The following is a 19352-nucleotide window of genomic DNA, read 5'->3' on the forward strand; positions in this document are numbered from 1 at the left end:
GAGGTCGAAGATAAAAGTAGCGTCGAGTATCAACGCTTGACATGGGATGCCCTCCGAAAGAGTATCAATGGGCTTGTGAACAAGGTCAATGCTGCAAACATTAAAAATATAATTCCAGAAATTTTTGCAGAGAATCTCATTCGTGGAAGAGGTCTCTTTTGTCGATCCTGTATGAAGTCACAGATGGCATCTCCAGGATTTACAGATGTCTTTGCTGGCTTGGTTGCTGTTGTTAACACCAAGTTTCCTGAGCTTGGTGAACTTCTGTTGAGAAGAATCGTCTTGCAGCTTAAGAGAGCATTTAAGCGGAACGACAAGCCACAACTACTAGCTGCTGTCAAATTTATCGCGCATCTCGTCAACCAGTGGCTCATGAGATTATAGCATTGGAATTGCTTACTGTGCTGCTGGAGAACCCTACCGATGACAGCTCTTAATACTGATTCCTTTCTTCTCCCATTCCACTTGTCTCCGATTCATGATTATTTTCCATTCTAAGTAAGTAAACGTGCCATCAGAGAATTCCCAGTCCACTCCAATGACCGTAAACTATTGGGGAGACTGGTGAGCCCGTTAGGGAGGTGGGCCCCAGAATCAATGCGGAGCATCCTCAGGTTCGTCATTTTCACAAATGCGTCAGGATGGTCAACAACTGTCGGATCCGGTGAGTTCAACTCAATGCCTCGTATTGCATTTGTTCCCTAAAATACATGAATAAAGAATAGTCAACTGATAGCCATGAAAATTGTTAGTAGAGAACATTGCTATATATAACATATTAGAAAAATACACTTAAAATCACTAGTGTGTTTAGTCTCTTACTGTATTTTGGCCCAAGACATGAGTGACATCTTCGAAAGACCACACCCTGGTTCGGTTTCCTGGCCCATCAGGAGATTGTTGACAGACAATGTCCTTACCCATTTCTTGGAGCAAATCATGCATCTCTATTTGGTTGTCATGAGAAATAGCTATGAGAGATTTCTCAACAAGGGAATCTACTCGAGTACCTGCTCCATAACATGCCTCTAGAATTGGTACTACATGATCTTTGTCTTCTCCATTAAAGAAACATGCAATGTCCAGGAAAATTTCCTTCTCTTCAGCATCTAGATTATCATAACTTACCCTAAGCATCTCAAAGATGTCTGAATTACCAATTTTTCTCAATTTGCCTACAGCACTCTGTTCCATTCGCTTGGACTTCTTCCACGTAGAGAAGAACCTATGACTTCAAGAGCTAGTGGGAGTCCTTTTGTTCAGGCTCTGAGCTTCTTCCTCGGTGATCTGACCGCCGTGGAGCACCTTGCTGATCCCATCCGACGGCTGTAAAATGCAAATCCCTCAGCTCAGTCAGCTACTTTCATCAACTCAATCAATCAAGTTAGTTAGTTTGAGTGGAGTGTGAGGGGGTAAAGTAGTGAAATTCAACCTGGTGAGAGCGGTGAGCGGAGGAGGCGGTGGCGGGAGAGTCGGAGCGGGGGACCTCTTGCCACGTCAGCATGTCGGCGGTGTCGCGGCGAGGCTTTCTCACCGGTGTGGCCATTGTCGTTGCTAGTATCTAATCTCTCTCTGTTAGTTATGTGTTTTGGGTTTTAGAGAGAGAAAGAGAGAAGAGATATGGTTTTGTTTGGTTTTTGAAATTTGAATAAATAAATAGTGAAAAGTACCAAATAACCATGACACGTTGTCATTTTCGAAACAAAAGAGAAGTGAAAGAAGTTCGGTGAGGGAACATGCAACCAACAAGTTTTAAATAGGGACACGTGTCGTTGTGTGACGATATTATACCACAACGGAGATGATCGAATCTCTGATCTAGCATAATTCTAATCTCGTTTTACAATCCTTCCTCACCACTGTGACTAACTCAAAGGGCATGGAATTAGTGAGAGTGAGAGTATCAATCTTCAGATAATTTTCTTGTCCACAATTTTTTGTATTTTTTTTTCTATAATATAGTGATAGTGTAAGGGTGAGTTTAGTCGGATCTCCACATTTTGTATTTGAACCTCCCCTCCACATTTTTTTTCATTAAACTACCAATTTTACCCCTCTTATAAATAGGAGTTTCATTATTTGTTTTTTTTTTTTTTTGAGAAAAGGAGTTTCATTATTTGTTAGTTTCTAGTTATGATCGTGAAAATATTAAATGTGTTAAAGGAAAAACATATTGTGTGCCTTCGTCAAAGTGATTGACAGAGAGGGAATCAAGCAATTACCGATTAACATCAATCAGCATGGATTACGAACCAATCAGTAGTTAATGTCATCATTGTAATTGTTTCCATTGTAATTCTCTCCTTATATAAAGGGGTTATGAAATGAAATGAGTAGACCAATTCCATTTATCATTTTACTTCAACACGTTATCAACACGCTCAGAGAAAATAGCCAATAGAAAAAAAATCTTCATTTTCTATTTTTTTTCTTTCTAAACGAAAAGAAACAAACCCTAGAAGAAAACAATATTTTTCTTCTGTTTCTGCCGCCACCAACAACTAAAAAAAAAAAAAAAATCCTCCCAACATAGACCGGCCTCCTCCCCTCTGCAGTCCAGACCGGCCTCGTCCGGCCTCCATCTCCCTTGCAGCGCTTCACCTCCGCCTGCACATCACATAGACCGACCTAAATCACCCTTCACCGGCCTCCAGCCCACAGGACACACCTGCAGCAGCAGCAGCAGCCTACATCACCACCTTGCAGCAGCAGAAGTCCCGGTCGAATCCGACCTCGGCGCAACAAATCCGGCCTCCATCACCAGGCCCCAGACCTCGTCCTGATCGCCGGCGCTGCCTCCCTTCTGCCGTGCGTCTCGCTTCTAGCCCAACCCAACAGCTCGCGCTGCAGCCTTAAGCCTCCACCCTGCATCGCAGCATCGGCCAAACCCGCCTGTAGCAGCAACTCGCCTACAGCAGATCCCAGTCACATAGTCACCTGCAAACCAGAAGGAGACGCAAAGGAAGAAGATGCGAAAAAAAAAACAGAGAAAAAAAAACAAAGAAGGTGACTTGGCGAAAAAAAAAAAAAAAAGAGAGAGAAAAAAAAAAACAAAAGAAAAAAAAACCTGGCCCAAAGAACCGGCCCACAAAAGAAAAAAAAAGGGAAACAGGCCTTGCAGCCTAAGACAAAAAAAAAAAAAACAGAAACAGGCCTTGCGGCCCAGACAAGAAAAAAAAAAAAGGCCTACAGCCCAGAAACGAAAAAAAAAAAAACAAATAGGCCCTGCAACTCAAACAAATCAGCAGGCCCAGCAGAACCCGAAAAAAAAAAACATCGCTACGCACGCCTGCATCAACACGCGCGTGCACTAGGATTGTTTTATTTTCTCAAAATCAAATGGCTGATCCAACTCGACCTGAGTTTGACATATTGGACTCAGAAGGACTTGAGTACCATCGTTGGGTTTCCGATATGGAAACTGCCTTTGTGGCAAAAGACTACACTGCCACGATTACTGATCCCAAAGATGATGAACTATCTAATAAGGTGAAAGCAGATGCCTTAATTTTTCTGAGGCGACATATTGATCTTAGCCTACGCTGGGAGTACCTTCAGTTGAAGACACCCAAAGCACTGTGGGATGCCCTTAAAGGACGTTTTGGGAACATTCACGATACTTTGCTCCCAGGACTGGCTATTCAGTGGAATGGAATCCGCTTGCTTGACTATAAAAATGTCAATGACTTCAACAAGGACATGTTGCGCTTAAAGGCACGTCTCAATTTCTGTGGAAGGGAAATCACAGAAGATGATATGATCTACAAGACTCTTACCACCTTTCCTAATTCAGCTTTTATACTAGCGAACCAGTATCAGTTGGATTATGACAATAAAAGAATCACAACCTTCAATAAGTTAATAAGCCTACTGCAAGTGGCTGAGAGACAAAATAAGATTCTCTTGAATAACAATGCCAGGCCCACTGGGACAAAGAAAATTCCCGATGCTAATTATGGAAAAATGAAAGGTGGAAATAACTCCAATGCAAGGGGGTATAGACGTGCTGATCCCTACCCACGTGGCAACAATGCACCACGTGGAAAGGGACATGGGGATCATGGAAACAAGATGCCAACGGAAAGAGTTGACAATGAACCATGCTATAGGTGTGGATTCATTGGGCATTGGTACAAGAACTGCCAAGCAAACAACAGAGTAGCAGCCAATTACAAGAGGTATAGAGAGTCTAAAGAACAAGTGGCTCACTATATGGAAGAAGGAGGTCATGACCTAGACGTCAACCTTACAGTTGCAGACTCCAATGGCAAAGAGGAACTTACTAAGTCAATGGATGCTCTCAATCTTGACTGATCTGTTTTATTCATTTTATTTTCCAAAGACAGTTGTGAAGGCATAATGCCTCATTTTTAATTAGACTATTGTTTAGTCTTAAAGTTTATTTTCAATCATGGATTGATGAATAAGATTTCTGAACAAGACCTTGATTTGATTATCGTTGGCTTATTAATAAATTTTGAATTTTATTCTGAAGCATTGAATTTATTCAAATTTATTTACTATACACATATTTACATGGTTCAACATAGCACTATGAAGATGTAAAGCAATACATCTAGAGAAAAAATTATTAGAATGAAAAGAATACCATTCTACGCAAATAGAAATACTCTAAAGAATATGAGTTATATTTTCTAAATACCTCCCATTTATTTATAGGAATGAATGGAGGAGAACTTGAGTGCTTAGATGATAGTGGGACTACCCACACAATATTAAGAATAGGTAATTATTCATTGAACTAATAGCCTATAATTCTTCTATGACTACGATGATTGGATTATCACAACTAATAAAATGGCGAGGAACTGCCAAATTTTTGCTGCCTAATGGAGCAACATTTCAAGTCACAGACGCTCTATATGCACCTAGAGCTAATCGAACCTTGTTAATGTTTCAAAGCAATTTGTGCCAACGGTTATCATGTAAAAACACACCGTGAGAATGGAACTGAATACCTTGATATTACATCTAATGACTGTGGAAGGAAACACATCTTAGAGAAACTTATGAGTCAATTTAGTGGACTGTACCTCACTACGATTCGGATCATTGAATCCTATACTGTCACCAACAATGAAATGTGGGACACTGACTCATACAGGCTTTTTGCATGACCGCCTATGGCACCGAGGTCGTGACATGATAATCCGTATTTTTCAAGAACTCACACGGACATCCCTTCTTTCGAGTGAAAAATGGGAGAAAAATCCGCCACACTGCAAGGTGTCGGTTCTAGTATTGCTCAAATGCAGTCATTGACTTCTGAAGTACCAGAAGCACTACCTCCCTCCCATTATGCCTCATTGACTATTTCAAAGGCACATCACTCGTTTTGCAAAGCCTGCTCTTTAGCAAAAACAGGATCGAGACCTTCCTATGCTAAAGATACAAAACAAAACATTCCATTCTTACAAAGGATACAAAGAAATGTCTGTGGACCTATCCATCCAGAATGCGGACCATTCAAGTACGTTATGGTTCTGGTGGATGCTTCGACAATCTGGTCACATGTCGTTTTATTGTCCACAAGAAATGCTGCAACACTCCCAGCACAGGTTATACTTTTAAGGGCTCACCACCGTGATCACCCTATCAAGTCTATAAGGCTTGATAATGCTGGAGAGTTTACATCAAAAGCATTTGATGATTATTGCATATCTATTTGGATCAATGTAGAGCATCCTGTAGCCCATGTGCATACACAAAATGGTCTCGCAGAAGCCACCATCAAAAGGCTACAGATGGTGGCTAGGGCATTGGTTATGCGCACCAATCTGCCTATATCTACATGGGGTTATGCAATATTGCACGCAGCTTTACTTATTCGTTTAAGACCCACAGCTAGCCAACCATTTTCTGCGTACCAGTTGGTAACTGGATATGAGCATGACACTTCACACTTACGCATATTTGGTTGAGCAGTATATGTGCCTATTGCGCCCCCACAACGCACCAAAATGGGTCCTCAGAGACGATTAAGTATTTATGTTGGATACGAATCTCCAACAATTATCCGTTATTTGGAACCCTTGACAGGCGATCTCTCTACCGCTAGATTTGCGGATTGTCACTTTGATGAGACAGTCTTCCCGTCGTTAGGGGGAGATAGGAAAAAGGATTTTCCAAGGGAACGACAGGAATTGTCGTGGTTTGTCCCCACTCTGTCTCATTTTGATCCCCGCACTTCACAATGTGAAAGTGAAGTGAAAAGAATAATCGATCTTAAGAACATAGCAGATTCGATGCCTGATACGTTTACTGATATCGTAAAAGTGACAAGATCACATATACCAGCTGCAAATGTGCCTGCAAGGTTAGAAGTCCCCAACAAGGGGCACGGTGCCGCAGATAGAGGCACTGCAACCGCACTTAGTGGAGGTGTGGTTGAGGCCGTGGCTCCCCAAGGAAGAGGGGGAGGTCACTTGGTTCGATTGACACTCACCCAAGGAAGAAAAGGGTGAGTAAGGCACAAACCAATCATCAATGTATAGAATCCCTCTCATGAGATTATCTCTGATTATAGTTATGTCCATGAATCAATACTGGAGGACGCTCCGATATTTGAAATGATTCAAGAGAACAAAGAAATCTCAAAGGATTACGAGAGTGCGTATGAGTTGATAGAAAGATCTTCCATACACATTGATGATATATACTGTTGCTCAAGGAATCATAGAGCATGATGATATCGAACCACGCTCTGTTGAAAAATGTCAACAAAGAGCAGATTGGCCTAAATGGAATGAATCAATCCAGGTAGAATTAGATTCTCTGACAAAGAGACAGGTATTTGGTCCTCTAGTGCTAACCCCACCAAGTGTAAAGCCTGTAGGACATAAATGGACCTTTGTTAGAAAGCGTAATAAGAAGAATGAAGTCCTAAGGTACAAGGCTCGCCTTGTGGCGCAAGGTTTCTCACAACTCCCTGGAATTGACTACGAGGAGACATTCTCTCCCAAAAATGGACGTTATAACGTTCCGCTACTTAGTTAGCTTAGTAATTTCCAAATGACTGAAAATGTAGCTCATAGATGTGGTTATTGCATATCTCCATGGGGATCTAGATTCAGAGATATATAAGAAAGTGTCTGATGGCCTTACATTACCCAAGCCAAGTGACTCTAAACCATGGAGTGCGTTTGCAACTAGGTTGAAACGCTCACTTTACGGATTAAAACAATCCAGGCGGATGTGGTATACCCGTCTAAGTGACTACTTGATTGGGATGGGATATAAGAACGATGAATTATGCCCCTGTGTATTCATAAAGAAAACAAGTTCCGGATTTGCAATTGTAGTAGTATATGTCGATGATATGAACATAACTGGTACTCTTGATGAAATAAGAGAAACCGCGAGCTACTTGAAATCCATATTTGAGATGAAGGATCTTGGGAAAACTTGATTCTATCTAGGCCTTGAACTAGAACACCGAGTTTGTGGAATATTAATCCACCAGTCTGCATATGTCCAAAAATCAGGCGATATAACATGGACAAAGCACATCCTGCTAGCACTCCCATGATCGGTCGAAGTTTGGATGCAAGGAAAGATCCATTTCGTCCAAAGGAAGATGACGAACAAGTGTTGGGAGCTGAAATTCCCTATCTAAGTGCAATAGGTGCATTATTGTACTTAGCCCAATTTACTCGACCAGACATTGCATTCTCAGTGAACTTGTTAGCTAGATTTAGCTCAGCGCCAACGCAGCGTCACTGGAATGGTATCAAGAACATCTTTGATACCTAAAAGGAACCATTGACTTGAGACTGTTCTTTCCCTACAGAGAGACAAGAGGGACCGCAGATGGAACTGCAATCCCTGAAGAAAATATTGATGGCGAAAGTGCCACTCACTGCACCGAAACACCAAATGATGTTTTGGTTGGTTTTGCTGATGTTGGGTATCTCTCTGACCCACATAAAGATCATTCCCAAACTGGTTATGTATTTACCAATGGGAACACGACGATATCTTGGAGATCAACCAAGCAAACCTTTGTGGCTACCTCCTCGAACCACTCAGAGATCATTGTTCAACATGAGGCGGTTATTGAGTGTGTATGGTTAAGAACTATCATTGCACATATTCGAGGGACTAGTGGTTTGAGTTCTACCACTGAAGAGCCTACTTGCATTTACGAACACAATGCAGCTTGCATCGAACAGATGAAGCTAGGTTATATTAAGGGTGATAACACAAAACACATATCGCCAAAGTTGTCCTACAATCAGCAACAACAGACTCTCCTCAATATTCAAATGAATCAAGTAAGATCTGAGGAGAATGTGGCAGATTTGTTCACCAAATCATTGCCTGAGGACACATTTGAGAAACATGTGAAAAGCATAGGAATGCGAAGAGCCTACTTGCATTTACGAACACAATGCAGCTTGCATCGAACAGATGAAGCTAGGTTATATTAAGGGTGATAACACAAAACACATATCGCCAAAGTTGTCCTACAATCAGCAACAATAGACTCTCCTCAATATTCAAATGAATCAAGTAAGGTCTGAGGAGAATGTGGCAGATTTGTTCACCAAATCATTGCCTGAGGACACATTTGAGAAACATGTGAAAAATATAGGAATGCGAAGACTTTCCAAGCTCCCTAGATTAATGTAAGTATCAGGGGGAGGTGTAGACGTCAGGGGGAGTCTAACACACACATGTCATACTCAAATGTAAAAGGTGCGTTGTGCTCTTTTCCTTCGACCAAGGTGTATTTTTGTCCCACAGGGTTTTTATTGTTACTTGGCAAGGTTTTTAGTGAGGCAACAACTCATGCACCATTTCATCTTTAACTTGGCACAAGGGGGAGTGTTAAAGGAAAAACATATTGTGTGCCTTCGTCAAAGTGATTGACAGAGAGGGAATCAAGCAATTACCGATTAACATCAATCAGCATGGATTACGAACCAATCAGTAGTTAATGTCATCATTGTAATTGTTCTTTCCATTGTAATTCTCTCCCTATATAAAGGGGTTATGAAATGAAATGAGTAGACCAATTCCATTTGTCATTTTACTTCAACAAAATGTCAAATTTTTTTTGCATAATTAAATAGTTTTTTATTTGCCTATTTTTCGCAATCACATGTTATATAGTTGATTACTTTAGTTGCATGCATATTCAAAGTGTTCGTTATTTATTGTTATCATTTCAAGTGGTGAAACAAGCTTCGAGCCATAACTGAAGAAATATGAGCCTATCTAGTAGCTTGAACTAATGGTAAGAAAAAAAAAAACTAACAATGTAACGTCCCGTATCTTAAATTAGCAGTTTACTAGTTATTTGGACGGTAAACGACCGTTACTTTCACTTTTACGGTTGTTTAAGTACTTTTAGTGGCCCTAAAAATTGACTTTTTGTTCGGGTCAAAATTTGAGAAAACTTCCTTCATGTAAGTTGTAGAGGACGTTAAACCGAGCGCGTGGATATGTGGTATGTAAAAATCGGAGTCCGTATGCGAAAGTTATAAGCGAAATACTAAAGTTACTGTTCATGTGGTAAGTTTCTATAAATAGCCAAGTTACTGTGGTAAGTTTCCATTTTTGGAAACCTACCGGGCTTTTCTCTCTCCTCTCCCCCGATCCTTTCCCCTTTTCGACCCGATTGCTTCTTCCTCCGATTTCTTCCTCCTTCGGCCAACCCACGACTGAATCTGGGCACCGGCAAGCTCACCTCCTCATCCTTGTCACGCCTGTGGTGGTGTTTTGCGGTGGCTCGGCCGGTGGAGCTCGGAATTGAGCCGTGAAGTTCACTGTAGCAGTTTGGGAGTTTTGACGATTTCCGGCGATTTCGGCCGTTTCCGGCCACCAAACCATTGTCGAAGGTGCGGTTTTTGCCAAGGATTGTTTTGCCCCTAGCCTTGAGCCACGATTTGCAGTGTAGAATGAGAATCAAGGAGAACCCGATTCTAGGGTTCTTGGGTTTACTGGGCTTGTGTTCAACGGCTAAATTGGAGCTCTTCGAGGTAAAATTGGGATATGTTGTAGTTGAGAAAAATGATCAGTGTGTTGAGTAGGTGTTGTTGTCAAAATTTGGTGACCATTGGAGGTGGTGGCCACCGGCGCGTGAGCGCCACGCGCCGCCACTGTGGGTGGCGCGTTGAGGCGTGTAGGGCAGTGCTTTGATACCGGTTTTTAACCCATTAAATCCTATAAATTGTGTAGAGTTTGTATGTGAAGTTTGGTAATTTTTGGAGAAACTTGGAATTAATTATGAATTTTTGAAGTTTAGGGTTTCGATTATCGAATTACAAGAATCCGACCGTCAGATATCTCCCGGTTCTTCCTTAGAACCTTTAAATTAACGAATTGGTATTAGTGGTATAATTTGGGCTGAATCCGAGGAGAATGGGAGATATAATTTATGAGGAATTGAGTTTAGGAATCATATTAAATTGTTGAAGAATTATTCACGGAATATAATTGTGTACAGGACGACGTACCGAGCTATTGCTCGATGACGGAACTCGAATGCGTGACCGTCGGAATAGTACTGTGAGTGGACTTTTGTTTTTAAGTATTTGATGCATGCATTATTTCTTAAAGTATGCTCTATTTATTCATCAATTTACCTTTCGAGTATGAGATTATAAATTGATTTCGTATTATCTCATATAAATACTTTCATTATTGATTCGTTTCCGAAATTGCTTTTGAGTTATAATCTTAATGGTGAATTATCTTATTTCCGAGGTGACTTCCGGAATTATTCTCTAATTATATTTCATTTCGATTTGAGATTTTTAAAGGATTTTTGAAATGGGATTTCGATGGAGTTATATTATTTATTTATTTATCGACTCTCGGTTTTGGCATTGGGAATGCCTTGATGATGATCTTGGAATTGGTTTTGTTTCGATTTATGGAGATTATGTTTTATTATTATTTTATCTCCTATTTACTTTGAATTTGAGATGATCTTTGCGTGTGGGACACGTCATGGGAAACTCTTTTACAAGAGATGGGGAAGCTTTATGTACTTATGGATTTACTTGGTTTTCGGGTTTCTTTTGCCATACTTTGGGTGACTTATCATTGCTAGCATTGATTTTCCGCCTTTGTGGCGAGGTGATGGGATCACCGAAGCCCTCCGCCTTTGTGGCGCTGGTTACTGTCTCTGTGACAGTAATTCTGAAGCCCAGTATCCTATCGCTACACTTAGTGGCGTAAGGGTATATTACGGGAGTAATGGGAGTACTTTAGCCTGGGAGGCTATCACCCGAGCCTGGGAGGCTCACTTGTATGGCTATCATCTTCCCCTACTCATTGTATTATTGCTGGGCTAGCGGGGTCTAGTCCAATTTTCACTGTAGCCAGCGGGGCTGATCTTATTTTTCCTTGAGTATCAGAGTTCCAACTTTTTCTTTTAAATCGTATGTGACTAGCGGGGCTAGTCTGTTTTCATGAGTGGAACTCCTCTTGTTTTATTTTCGTTAATCATTGCATGCATCGGGAATTTTTTAAAGAAATAAATGTGGGAAAGTATAAAATCCCTTTTGATAGGCTATTTCTATACACCTAAATAGATGCACAAAAATGTCTATAATTTAACCCTACAAGAATGTCGAAAATAGTATAGGTAAGTAGGGATCGTTCGCGCAAGAGATTGTGGTCTAATCACTAATCTAAAAACTCAAAACAAAATAAACCTAAACTGTCTAATTATAAATATCTGACTGGCAGACGACTCTAAACTATTCTAAATGTCACGAAAATTTACAGACAGACTCTGGACATGATAAACTAACTACTGACAAAGTTTGATAATTTTTGAAGGTGTTTTGGTTAACGAACTAATTAAATAAAAACGCAACACTAAACGACTCCGAAAATAAAAAGACTTGATTCAGGGTTTTGAAAATCAAAGATAAAACAAGTTAGAGGAATTGCATCCACCACCAATCAATCAAGTAAACTAATCATGTTCAACCTAATTTCATTTGTCTATGGATGAAGATGCTCAAGTTAACCCAACACCTGAATTAACCTATTGTTCTTCCTTACTTGTATGCTAGGTGAGAGACGCTCTACACCTAACCTATTTTCTAAAATGCAACCTAGGTTGACGCAACTCTAGATTTAACACATAGAAATCATTAAGATTAAGAAAAACGAGACATCACAAGACATCATGAGTACGACGCGTCTCAATTAATCTAGGAACCTAATCACTCGCCTTATAGACGATTTACTAATCTAGAACTCTCAACGGAACCCTCGAAACAAGGCAGAGGCAATGATCATTCTTAGCAATAGAATTCTAAACATGCAATCTAAGTTGCGCACCAAAGAAAACATGCAAAGGAATCATTAATGTGAAGATAGAAATTAGGTTCTCATCCAATAGATAAACAAAACTAATTGAAAGTCATAACAAGTTTACAATCATGAGTTGGGGCTTCAACAACCCCTAACAAAAGAGTTAGTTTAACATAGAAGAAAAACAAAAACAAGCTAAAGAGAAAAATAAGAAGTTGCAGGAGAGAGAGGGCGGGGGGGGGGCCTTCATCTTTCTATTGTGTAGGAAATCCCAAACCTAAAAGAATTAGGGTTCACGTGCTTAGGTGGAGTTTTCCTATTGGCTCTTGAACTTGATGACTTATTCCAACCATTCACATCATGCCAATTAAGTCAGAATATGATGCACAAACTCGTCCTCGGGCTTTTCGGTGTGATTTGGGCTTCAAAACATAGATTCCCGTTCAACCTCAGATTCACGCGCAGCTTGACCCTCTTGTACTAAATCGGCCATAACTTCTTCTAGAAAAATGATATTGACGAGCCGTAAAAAGATCTGAAAACTAGACATCCGAAGCTTTCCATCAATATAAAGATCATCCTCTGGATCATTGTGAGCTGGTCTCAGTGATCTGTCGAAATTGATTGATCTGCACAGGTAGATTTGCCGATTTTGCCTTTCAATCCCTCTTTTACTTCTTTTCTCCTTCTTTGCTCAAAATACCTATAAAACAAATAAACAACGTAAATAACAAGAAAATACACTAACTAACAAAGAAAGTATAGAGGTTAACGTTATTAATATCGCATAATTATGCTCCTATCACCTTTTGTTTGAAATTGTTTATTTTTGTCCACTCACGCTAACGTTTTTATATATACTTTCCCCTGGGCCCTTCGGTTTCAAATGCCTAGTGTGCAGGTGAAATTAGTTGAGGTCGGGCGTACATGGAGTCGAGACATAGTCAACAGCATGGCTTCCGCGTTTGTCTTTGAATTAGGTTATCCTTATTTACCTTTCTATTAGAATTGCTCTGATTACCTGAGGAATTAATGTTGTTAAGTTGAGACTTGTGTGTTGTGAATTTGGTTGATGTTGATTTGGGGAGCAGGGTGGCTCCAGGAGAATAAGGATGGATGATTTAGAAGTGTAAATATGCTTTCTACAGGTTTTGGGTAGTCCATTTTAGGGGAAGTTCCGCCAAATTTTTGGCAGAATTTCTTCTAAGGTGGGCCCCGCAGGGCCACCTAAGATTTCGGGGTGAAATCTGGGGCGGGTTCTGTCAAACAGAGAACAAATCGATGTACACACGAGTCAATTTCATTTAGAATGATATTTGGTTAGATTGCCCATCTCCCAAGTCCAACTAATATGTTTTTAGGGCAAAGAATTGACCATTGTTTACTAGAATGATATGCTAAATATGGAAAATGATATCTGAATTACTTAGCTAATTAAACTAATATCTATCTTTGCTTTAGTTAAACAACTTGTTTCTGGGGCAGTTGGAGTGGCTCTAGGACACGGATGGCCGGCGGCGAATCGTGGAGGCTCTGCGGCAACTGGGGGCTGGGGGATGGTCGCTGAGATCTCGATCTGGTCGGTTCTGGATCTGGTTTAGGGCACCAATCGGGTTGAAGAAGGGGCTGCACAGTGTCGTGGTGATGCGGCGGTGCAGGGTTGCTGCGCGGCGGCGTCGTGCTACTTGGGGGCGGTATGGTGCCGGCGTTGGCAGATCGATGCTTGCTTGGTGGGCGTCTGCTTTGGGCCTATGGGAGAGATGGTGGATGGGCCGGGCTTCGGCAGTTTGGCTTTGCTGCTGTTTTTTATTTTATGCTTGTTTGTTTGTTCTTCTTTCAGTTGTTGCTTTGTCGGTAATAACCTCCAACCGTGTTCCGGTAGGAGGCAGTGGCCTGTGTGCCAGTCTTTACACCTTGTGTGCCTACTCTGCTCTAGGTAGGCGGCGAGTTCCTTGCACTTGCAAATGGTCGCTGCCTCTTAGTAATAGAGGGAATTTAAGTGTCACTGGATGTAGTGTCCGGTGGCATCATAATGGGAAAGCTGTGCATATGGTAGTTATGCTTTGCTGCAGTCGGGTTGCAGACCAAGTTATCTTTCCGTTGTGTCACCGATGCGTTACTACAGTTAAAGCAATTAGAGTCGCCAGTTGTGCGCTCTTTGCTAGTTGGTGCTTTGTTGAGTACAAGCATTTAGTAGAAAATCAGGATAGTATTTCAGGAGGTTCTACTTATTGTAATCAGGGGTTTAGGCTCAATGTCCCCCCCTTGTATTCGACAGTTTCTTTAATTAAGGCTATCAAGGCTTGAGGGCTGCCGCACCGCCCTTTTCTCAAAAAAAAAAAAAAAAAAACAACTTTGAGTAGAGAAGCATTGCAGTTTGGATTGGATCGGGTTCTGAATAGGGTATAGGCCTTAGCTTTTGGGCCTTGAATTTGAGAACCCTCTAGGTTTCAGTTTCTGGGCCTTGTGGCTTTTTGAAAATTTGTTCCAAACCCTCTTTAATTTGTGATTGAATTGCCAATCTGCTCTTCTTGGGTGAATTGGATGGAGGGGAGAGATGAATGTAAGCACATAGACCTTTTCAAAAACCCTCACATGGCTGCTTCAGTTCCACTGAGTGGTGAGACCCAACTCATTCAAGGTCTGTTTGCAATTGTAGTAAAGGGTCATTGGAACCACCTCTTGAAACCAAAGCTTGGGTCTTGTCTCACCTCTTCCACCATTCACCAGGTACTCCTGCAACTCTCACTCTTTGGCTACAGCCCTTCACTTTCCTTGTCTTTCTTCAAATGGGTGGAGTCAGTACCCAATTACAAGCACTCCTTGCAGTGCTCTTGGACCATGGTTCACATTCTCACTAAGCACGGACACTTCAAAACTGCACACCAATTGCTTGAGAAGATTGCTTTTAGGGATTTCTTGTCATCCCCAACTGTTTTGAATGCTTTGATTCCGACCCAAGATGACCCGGATGTGAATTCCCATGTTTTGAGCTGGCTTGTGATAACTTATGCTAATTCTAAGATGACCCAGGACGCGATTCAGGTTTTGGAGCATATGAGGGTACATGGGTTTAAGCCCCATTTGCATGCTTGTACTGTGTTGTTGAATTGTTTGGTTAAAGATAGGTTGATTAGTATGGTTTGGAAAGTTTATGAGAAGATGATTCGGACTGGGGTTGTTCCGAATATTCATACATACAATGTGTTGATTCATGCTTGTTGCAAGTCTGGGGATATAGAAAAGGCGGAAGGATTGGTGAGTGAGATGGAGTTGAGGTGTGTGTTTCCTGATCTTTTCACCTATAATACTTTGATATCATTGTATTCCAAAAGAAGTATGCACTATGAAGCTTTGTCTGTTCAAAATAGAATGGAAATGGCAGGAGTTAGTCCTGACATGGTGACATACAATTCTCTTATGTATGGATTTTGTAGAGAAGGAAGGATGACAGAAGCTGTAAAACTTTTCGGCGATATCAAAGGTTGTGTTCCTAATCATATAACTTACGCTACATTGATTGATGGGTATTGTAGAGTGAATGACCTGGAAGAAGCTTTAAGATTGTGCGAGGTTATGAAGTCTAAGGGGTTGTATCCTGGAGTTGTTACTTATAATTCTATTCTCCGCAAGTTGTGTCAAGAAGGCCGGATGAGGGATGCGAATAAGCTTTTGAATGAGATGAGTGAAAAGAATGTTGAGCCTGACAATGTCACATGTAACACCCTGATTAATGCTTATTGCAAAATCGGAGATATGATGTCTGCAGTGAAAGTGAAGAACAGGATGCTGGCATCTGGGTTGAAGCTGGATGAATTTACATATAAAGCACTCATTCATGGATTTTGTATGGTACCGGAAATGGACGGTGCTAAAGATCTTTTATTTAGCATGCTTGATGCGGGGTTTTGCCCAAGTTATTGCACATATACATGGATTATAGATGCTTACTGCAACCAAGGCAATGAAGAAGCAGTTATAAGATTACCAGATGAGTTTGTTAGAAAAGGTATTGTTGTTGATGTCTCTCTGTACAGGGCTTTAATACAGAGGTTATGTAAACGGGAAAGGCTAGATTATGCTGAAAAGGTTTACAGTCTTATGCAAGAGAAGGGTATATTAGCAGACAGTGTGGTGTTTACTAGTCTAGCATATGCTTACTTGAAAGCGGGAAAGTCAAGTGTAGTTTCAGGGATGTTAGATGAAATGTTCAAGAGGAGGTTGATGGTAACATGCAAGATCTACAGGTCTTTCAATGCATCATATGCCAGTGAAAATGACATCTTACGTCTATTTTGGGATCATATGGTCGAGAGAGGCCTGATGTCAAAAACTGTTTTGATTACAGAAATGCAGCAAACATAAATCAACTTTGGAGACAGTGAGATGGGAGGCTCAATCTTGCCATGCCATAAGGTTTTGCGACACAAACTTCTTGTGAATCCATGTCTTGAAATGTGTTGGAGACTGTTATGAACTGGGAACTTGAAGTTATATGCAATTGTGGATAAGTTGAGAGACGATGTTAATTGCTCGCAGCAGTCATTTTGGTATCAAGTGTGGCTTTTTATCTCCTCTTAATTATCTAGACTCATGTTGATAAGAACCAAGAAAGCTTATGGTAAGGGAGGAATTGCAATCAGGTCACAATCTTGTAATGCCTGTTTATCTTTTGGAATAGCCAACTTCAAGGAGGTGCTGATTTGCTCACAGTTTATAATGGAACCCAAACCAACTTCCAAGAGCACCACGCAGCCATGGCCTGCTAAGGATGGTTGTCTAAGTTACCCAGCAGCTTTGGTCTCTGGTTGGATTCATTGGAGATGGCTTCTTACCATGAGTGTGGCAATTGCATTTGATAGTGCATCAGCTTCAGCTTGGTCTGAACACAGAAGTACGCAGAATATGTTTTCTACAAAATCATTTAGAAAGCAGACGAATCAATTGGTGATGGTTTGGACATTGGAGGATGCTGAAATGTTGATCGACCAAGCAGTTTCAGAATTCACCATCTTGCAACTGTGAATGACAGGTAAATGAGTGCTTTTCTTTTGGCATATGTGAATCTCAAGAGATGAATCACATACATATTGCAGTGTTTATTGATATCTTAAGAGAAAATGTCAAGTGCTTCCTACAGTCGTCTTGGATTCTTGGTGGCATGGTTTTGTAATGCCTGTTTATCTTTTGGAATAGCCAACTTAGAGTACCACGCAGCCATGGTTTGCTGAGGATGGGTTGTTAACACTGTAAGAGCAAAACGCTTTGGTACTCTTTGGAGAGGTGCATCATAAATTCCTACCAGGAAGCCATTGAATTGCAGTTCACCATGCATGGAGGCGCAGGGAATGGGTCATTAGAAGGGGACAAGTGAAATCTTGATTTTTCCAGAATCCATCATCTTGCAATGAATAGACAAGAGATTCTAATTTGGCATGTAAATCTCAAGGGATCCAATCATACATATTGCAGCGGTTCATTGATATGTTTACTGTCTTTGATAGGTTATAGCTAATTGATGTTTTTTCTTGACAGGATAAAACATAAGAAAATTACTTGATGGAACAATTTCATTACTTTATTTTCTCAAGCGCATTTGGATTGTATGTCACAGCCTTTTGTTCATCATATACAGTTACAGAGCAAATTTCAACAATCTTTAAGTCCAAAACAATATTCTTATCACTCCAAAACTTGTCTTCATGATAAAGCCTAAAAGGCCTCCGGTTCATCTGCTGGTGAAAAAATATCATAATCTGAAGAAGTGGAACCATAACCATGACCATGTTCACAACCACATAACCCACTTCTTCACCCTTCTGGCCTTCTCTGCTCCTTTTCTGCTAGTGAAAAGTAGAAAAACAAACTCAGTTATAGTCTCTAAACTATCCCTGAATGACACCAACACTTAATTTCAACTGTGTTTTACACTTTTGCTAAAATCTCCCATAAATCAAAAATATTTATGTAAATAACACATTCTCTCGAGAACATCTTCGTCGAATAATAGATAAATAATACATATTAAACTATTCAAAGAAAAATTATTAGAATTTCTTTTTTATTTTCTAAAAATTCAAAGAGTTTCTACAACCTCTGCTCTCGACTGTCGGCTCTAAGGGACATTTGTATCCTTAATGGGTGAAGGTGAGATCTCCTATATATTGAGTCGGGGTAAAGGCGGTGAATTAACGATACTTGATAATTCAGATCAGATCATGTTGTGGTCAATTCATAATTGCAGTTTATTTAAATGAATATCATCTTAAAAAAAAGTAGAGTAAAATTTCATTTTCATAGTGATAACCATGTTACGTGTTATGAGGTCCCAAAATCATCAACTGATCAAAACAATAAAATAGAAAAGCTTTAATTAATTAGTGTCCAAGATAGACCTAGATCATGTAGGAAATTCAATGAAAATAACAATTGAAGTACTAGGAAAATTCCTGCTATGCTTGTACCTTCGAGAAGCATTTTCTATCGGGTGAATTGTAAAAGATTATGAATTTTGTCCCGAAATTCTTCTCTTCTCCCTCTCAAGACGTTGCCCAGAAAGGCAAAAAGCAGAGCATTTTTTATCGGGTGGATTGTCAAAAGATTGTGAATTTTTGCCCCGAAATTCTTCTCTTCCCTCTCAAGACGTTCCCCAAAAAGGCAACAAGAAGAGCTAATTCACACGTTAAGACTTAAAGGGGTGATTCCCAAATGTGGTAGTGTGGACTGTGGAGCAGTGGAGACCGTGGAGGGATTAAACTTGCGGGGAACAAATTTGCTGATGCCCACAGCATGAAAAATCGCCACGTACTTTCATAACTAACCCTAATTAGGTATAAATGAAATAAAGAATAATAAATTTTATAATAAAAGATAGTTATTAAATAAAAGAAATACTCCTCCTTCTCCACCGATACTAGCCCAGCAAAAACTCTATTGCTGGTTTCTTTTCAACTTCAGAACCCGGCAAAATCCAACTACATACCCAGAAAAACTCAAATGGGCATAAACTCTTCTTAAAGCTGTAATCCAATCTTAAGAGACCATTTGGTTGACGT

General features: G+C 40.4%; 1 protein-coding gene and 1 long non-coding RNA gene across 2 annotated transcripts; one reads left to right on the top strand and one right to left on the bottom strand.

Moving 5' to 3' along the window:
• Positions 1 to 1258: 1258 nt before the first annotated feature.
• LOC112169080 lies at positions 1259 to 1628 on the bottom strand. Its single transcript, XR_002924533.2, has 2 exons — positions 1433 to 1628; positions 1259 to 1326 (listed from the first exon to the last, which is right to left on the bottom strand). It is a non-coding gene; the product is annotated as an uncharacterized LOC112169080 (long non-coding RNA).
• Positions 1629 to 14775: 13147 nt separating this feature from the next.
• On the top strand, positions 14776 to 17862 carry LOC112173744 (pentatricopeptide repeat-containing protein At5g38730). Its single transcript, XM_024311428.2, has 2 exons — positions 14776 to 17329; positions 17494 to 17862. Exon 1 carries the CDS (start codon positions 14842 to 14844, stop codon positions 16660 to 16662), a length of 1821 nt encoding a protein of 606 aa, XP_024167196.2. The 5' UTR covers positions 14776 to 14841; the 3' UTR covers positions 16663 to 17329; positions 17494 to 17862.
• Positions 17863 to 19352: the final 1490 nt, after the last annotated feature.

Source organism: Rosa chinensis, chromosome 6 (genome assembly GCF_002994745.2).
Source record: "Rosa chinensis cultivar Old Blush chromosome 6, RchiOBHm-V2, whole genome shotgun sequence".
In the NCBI taxonomy this organism is placed as follows: Eukaryota; Viridiplantae; Streptophyta; class Magnoliopsida; order Rosales; family Rosaceae; genus Rosa; species Rosa chinensis.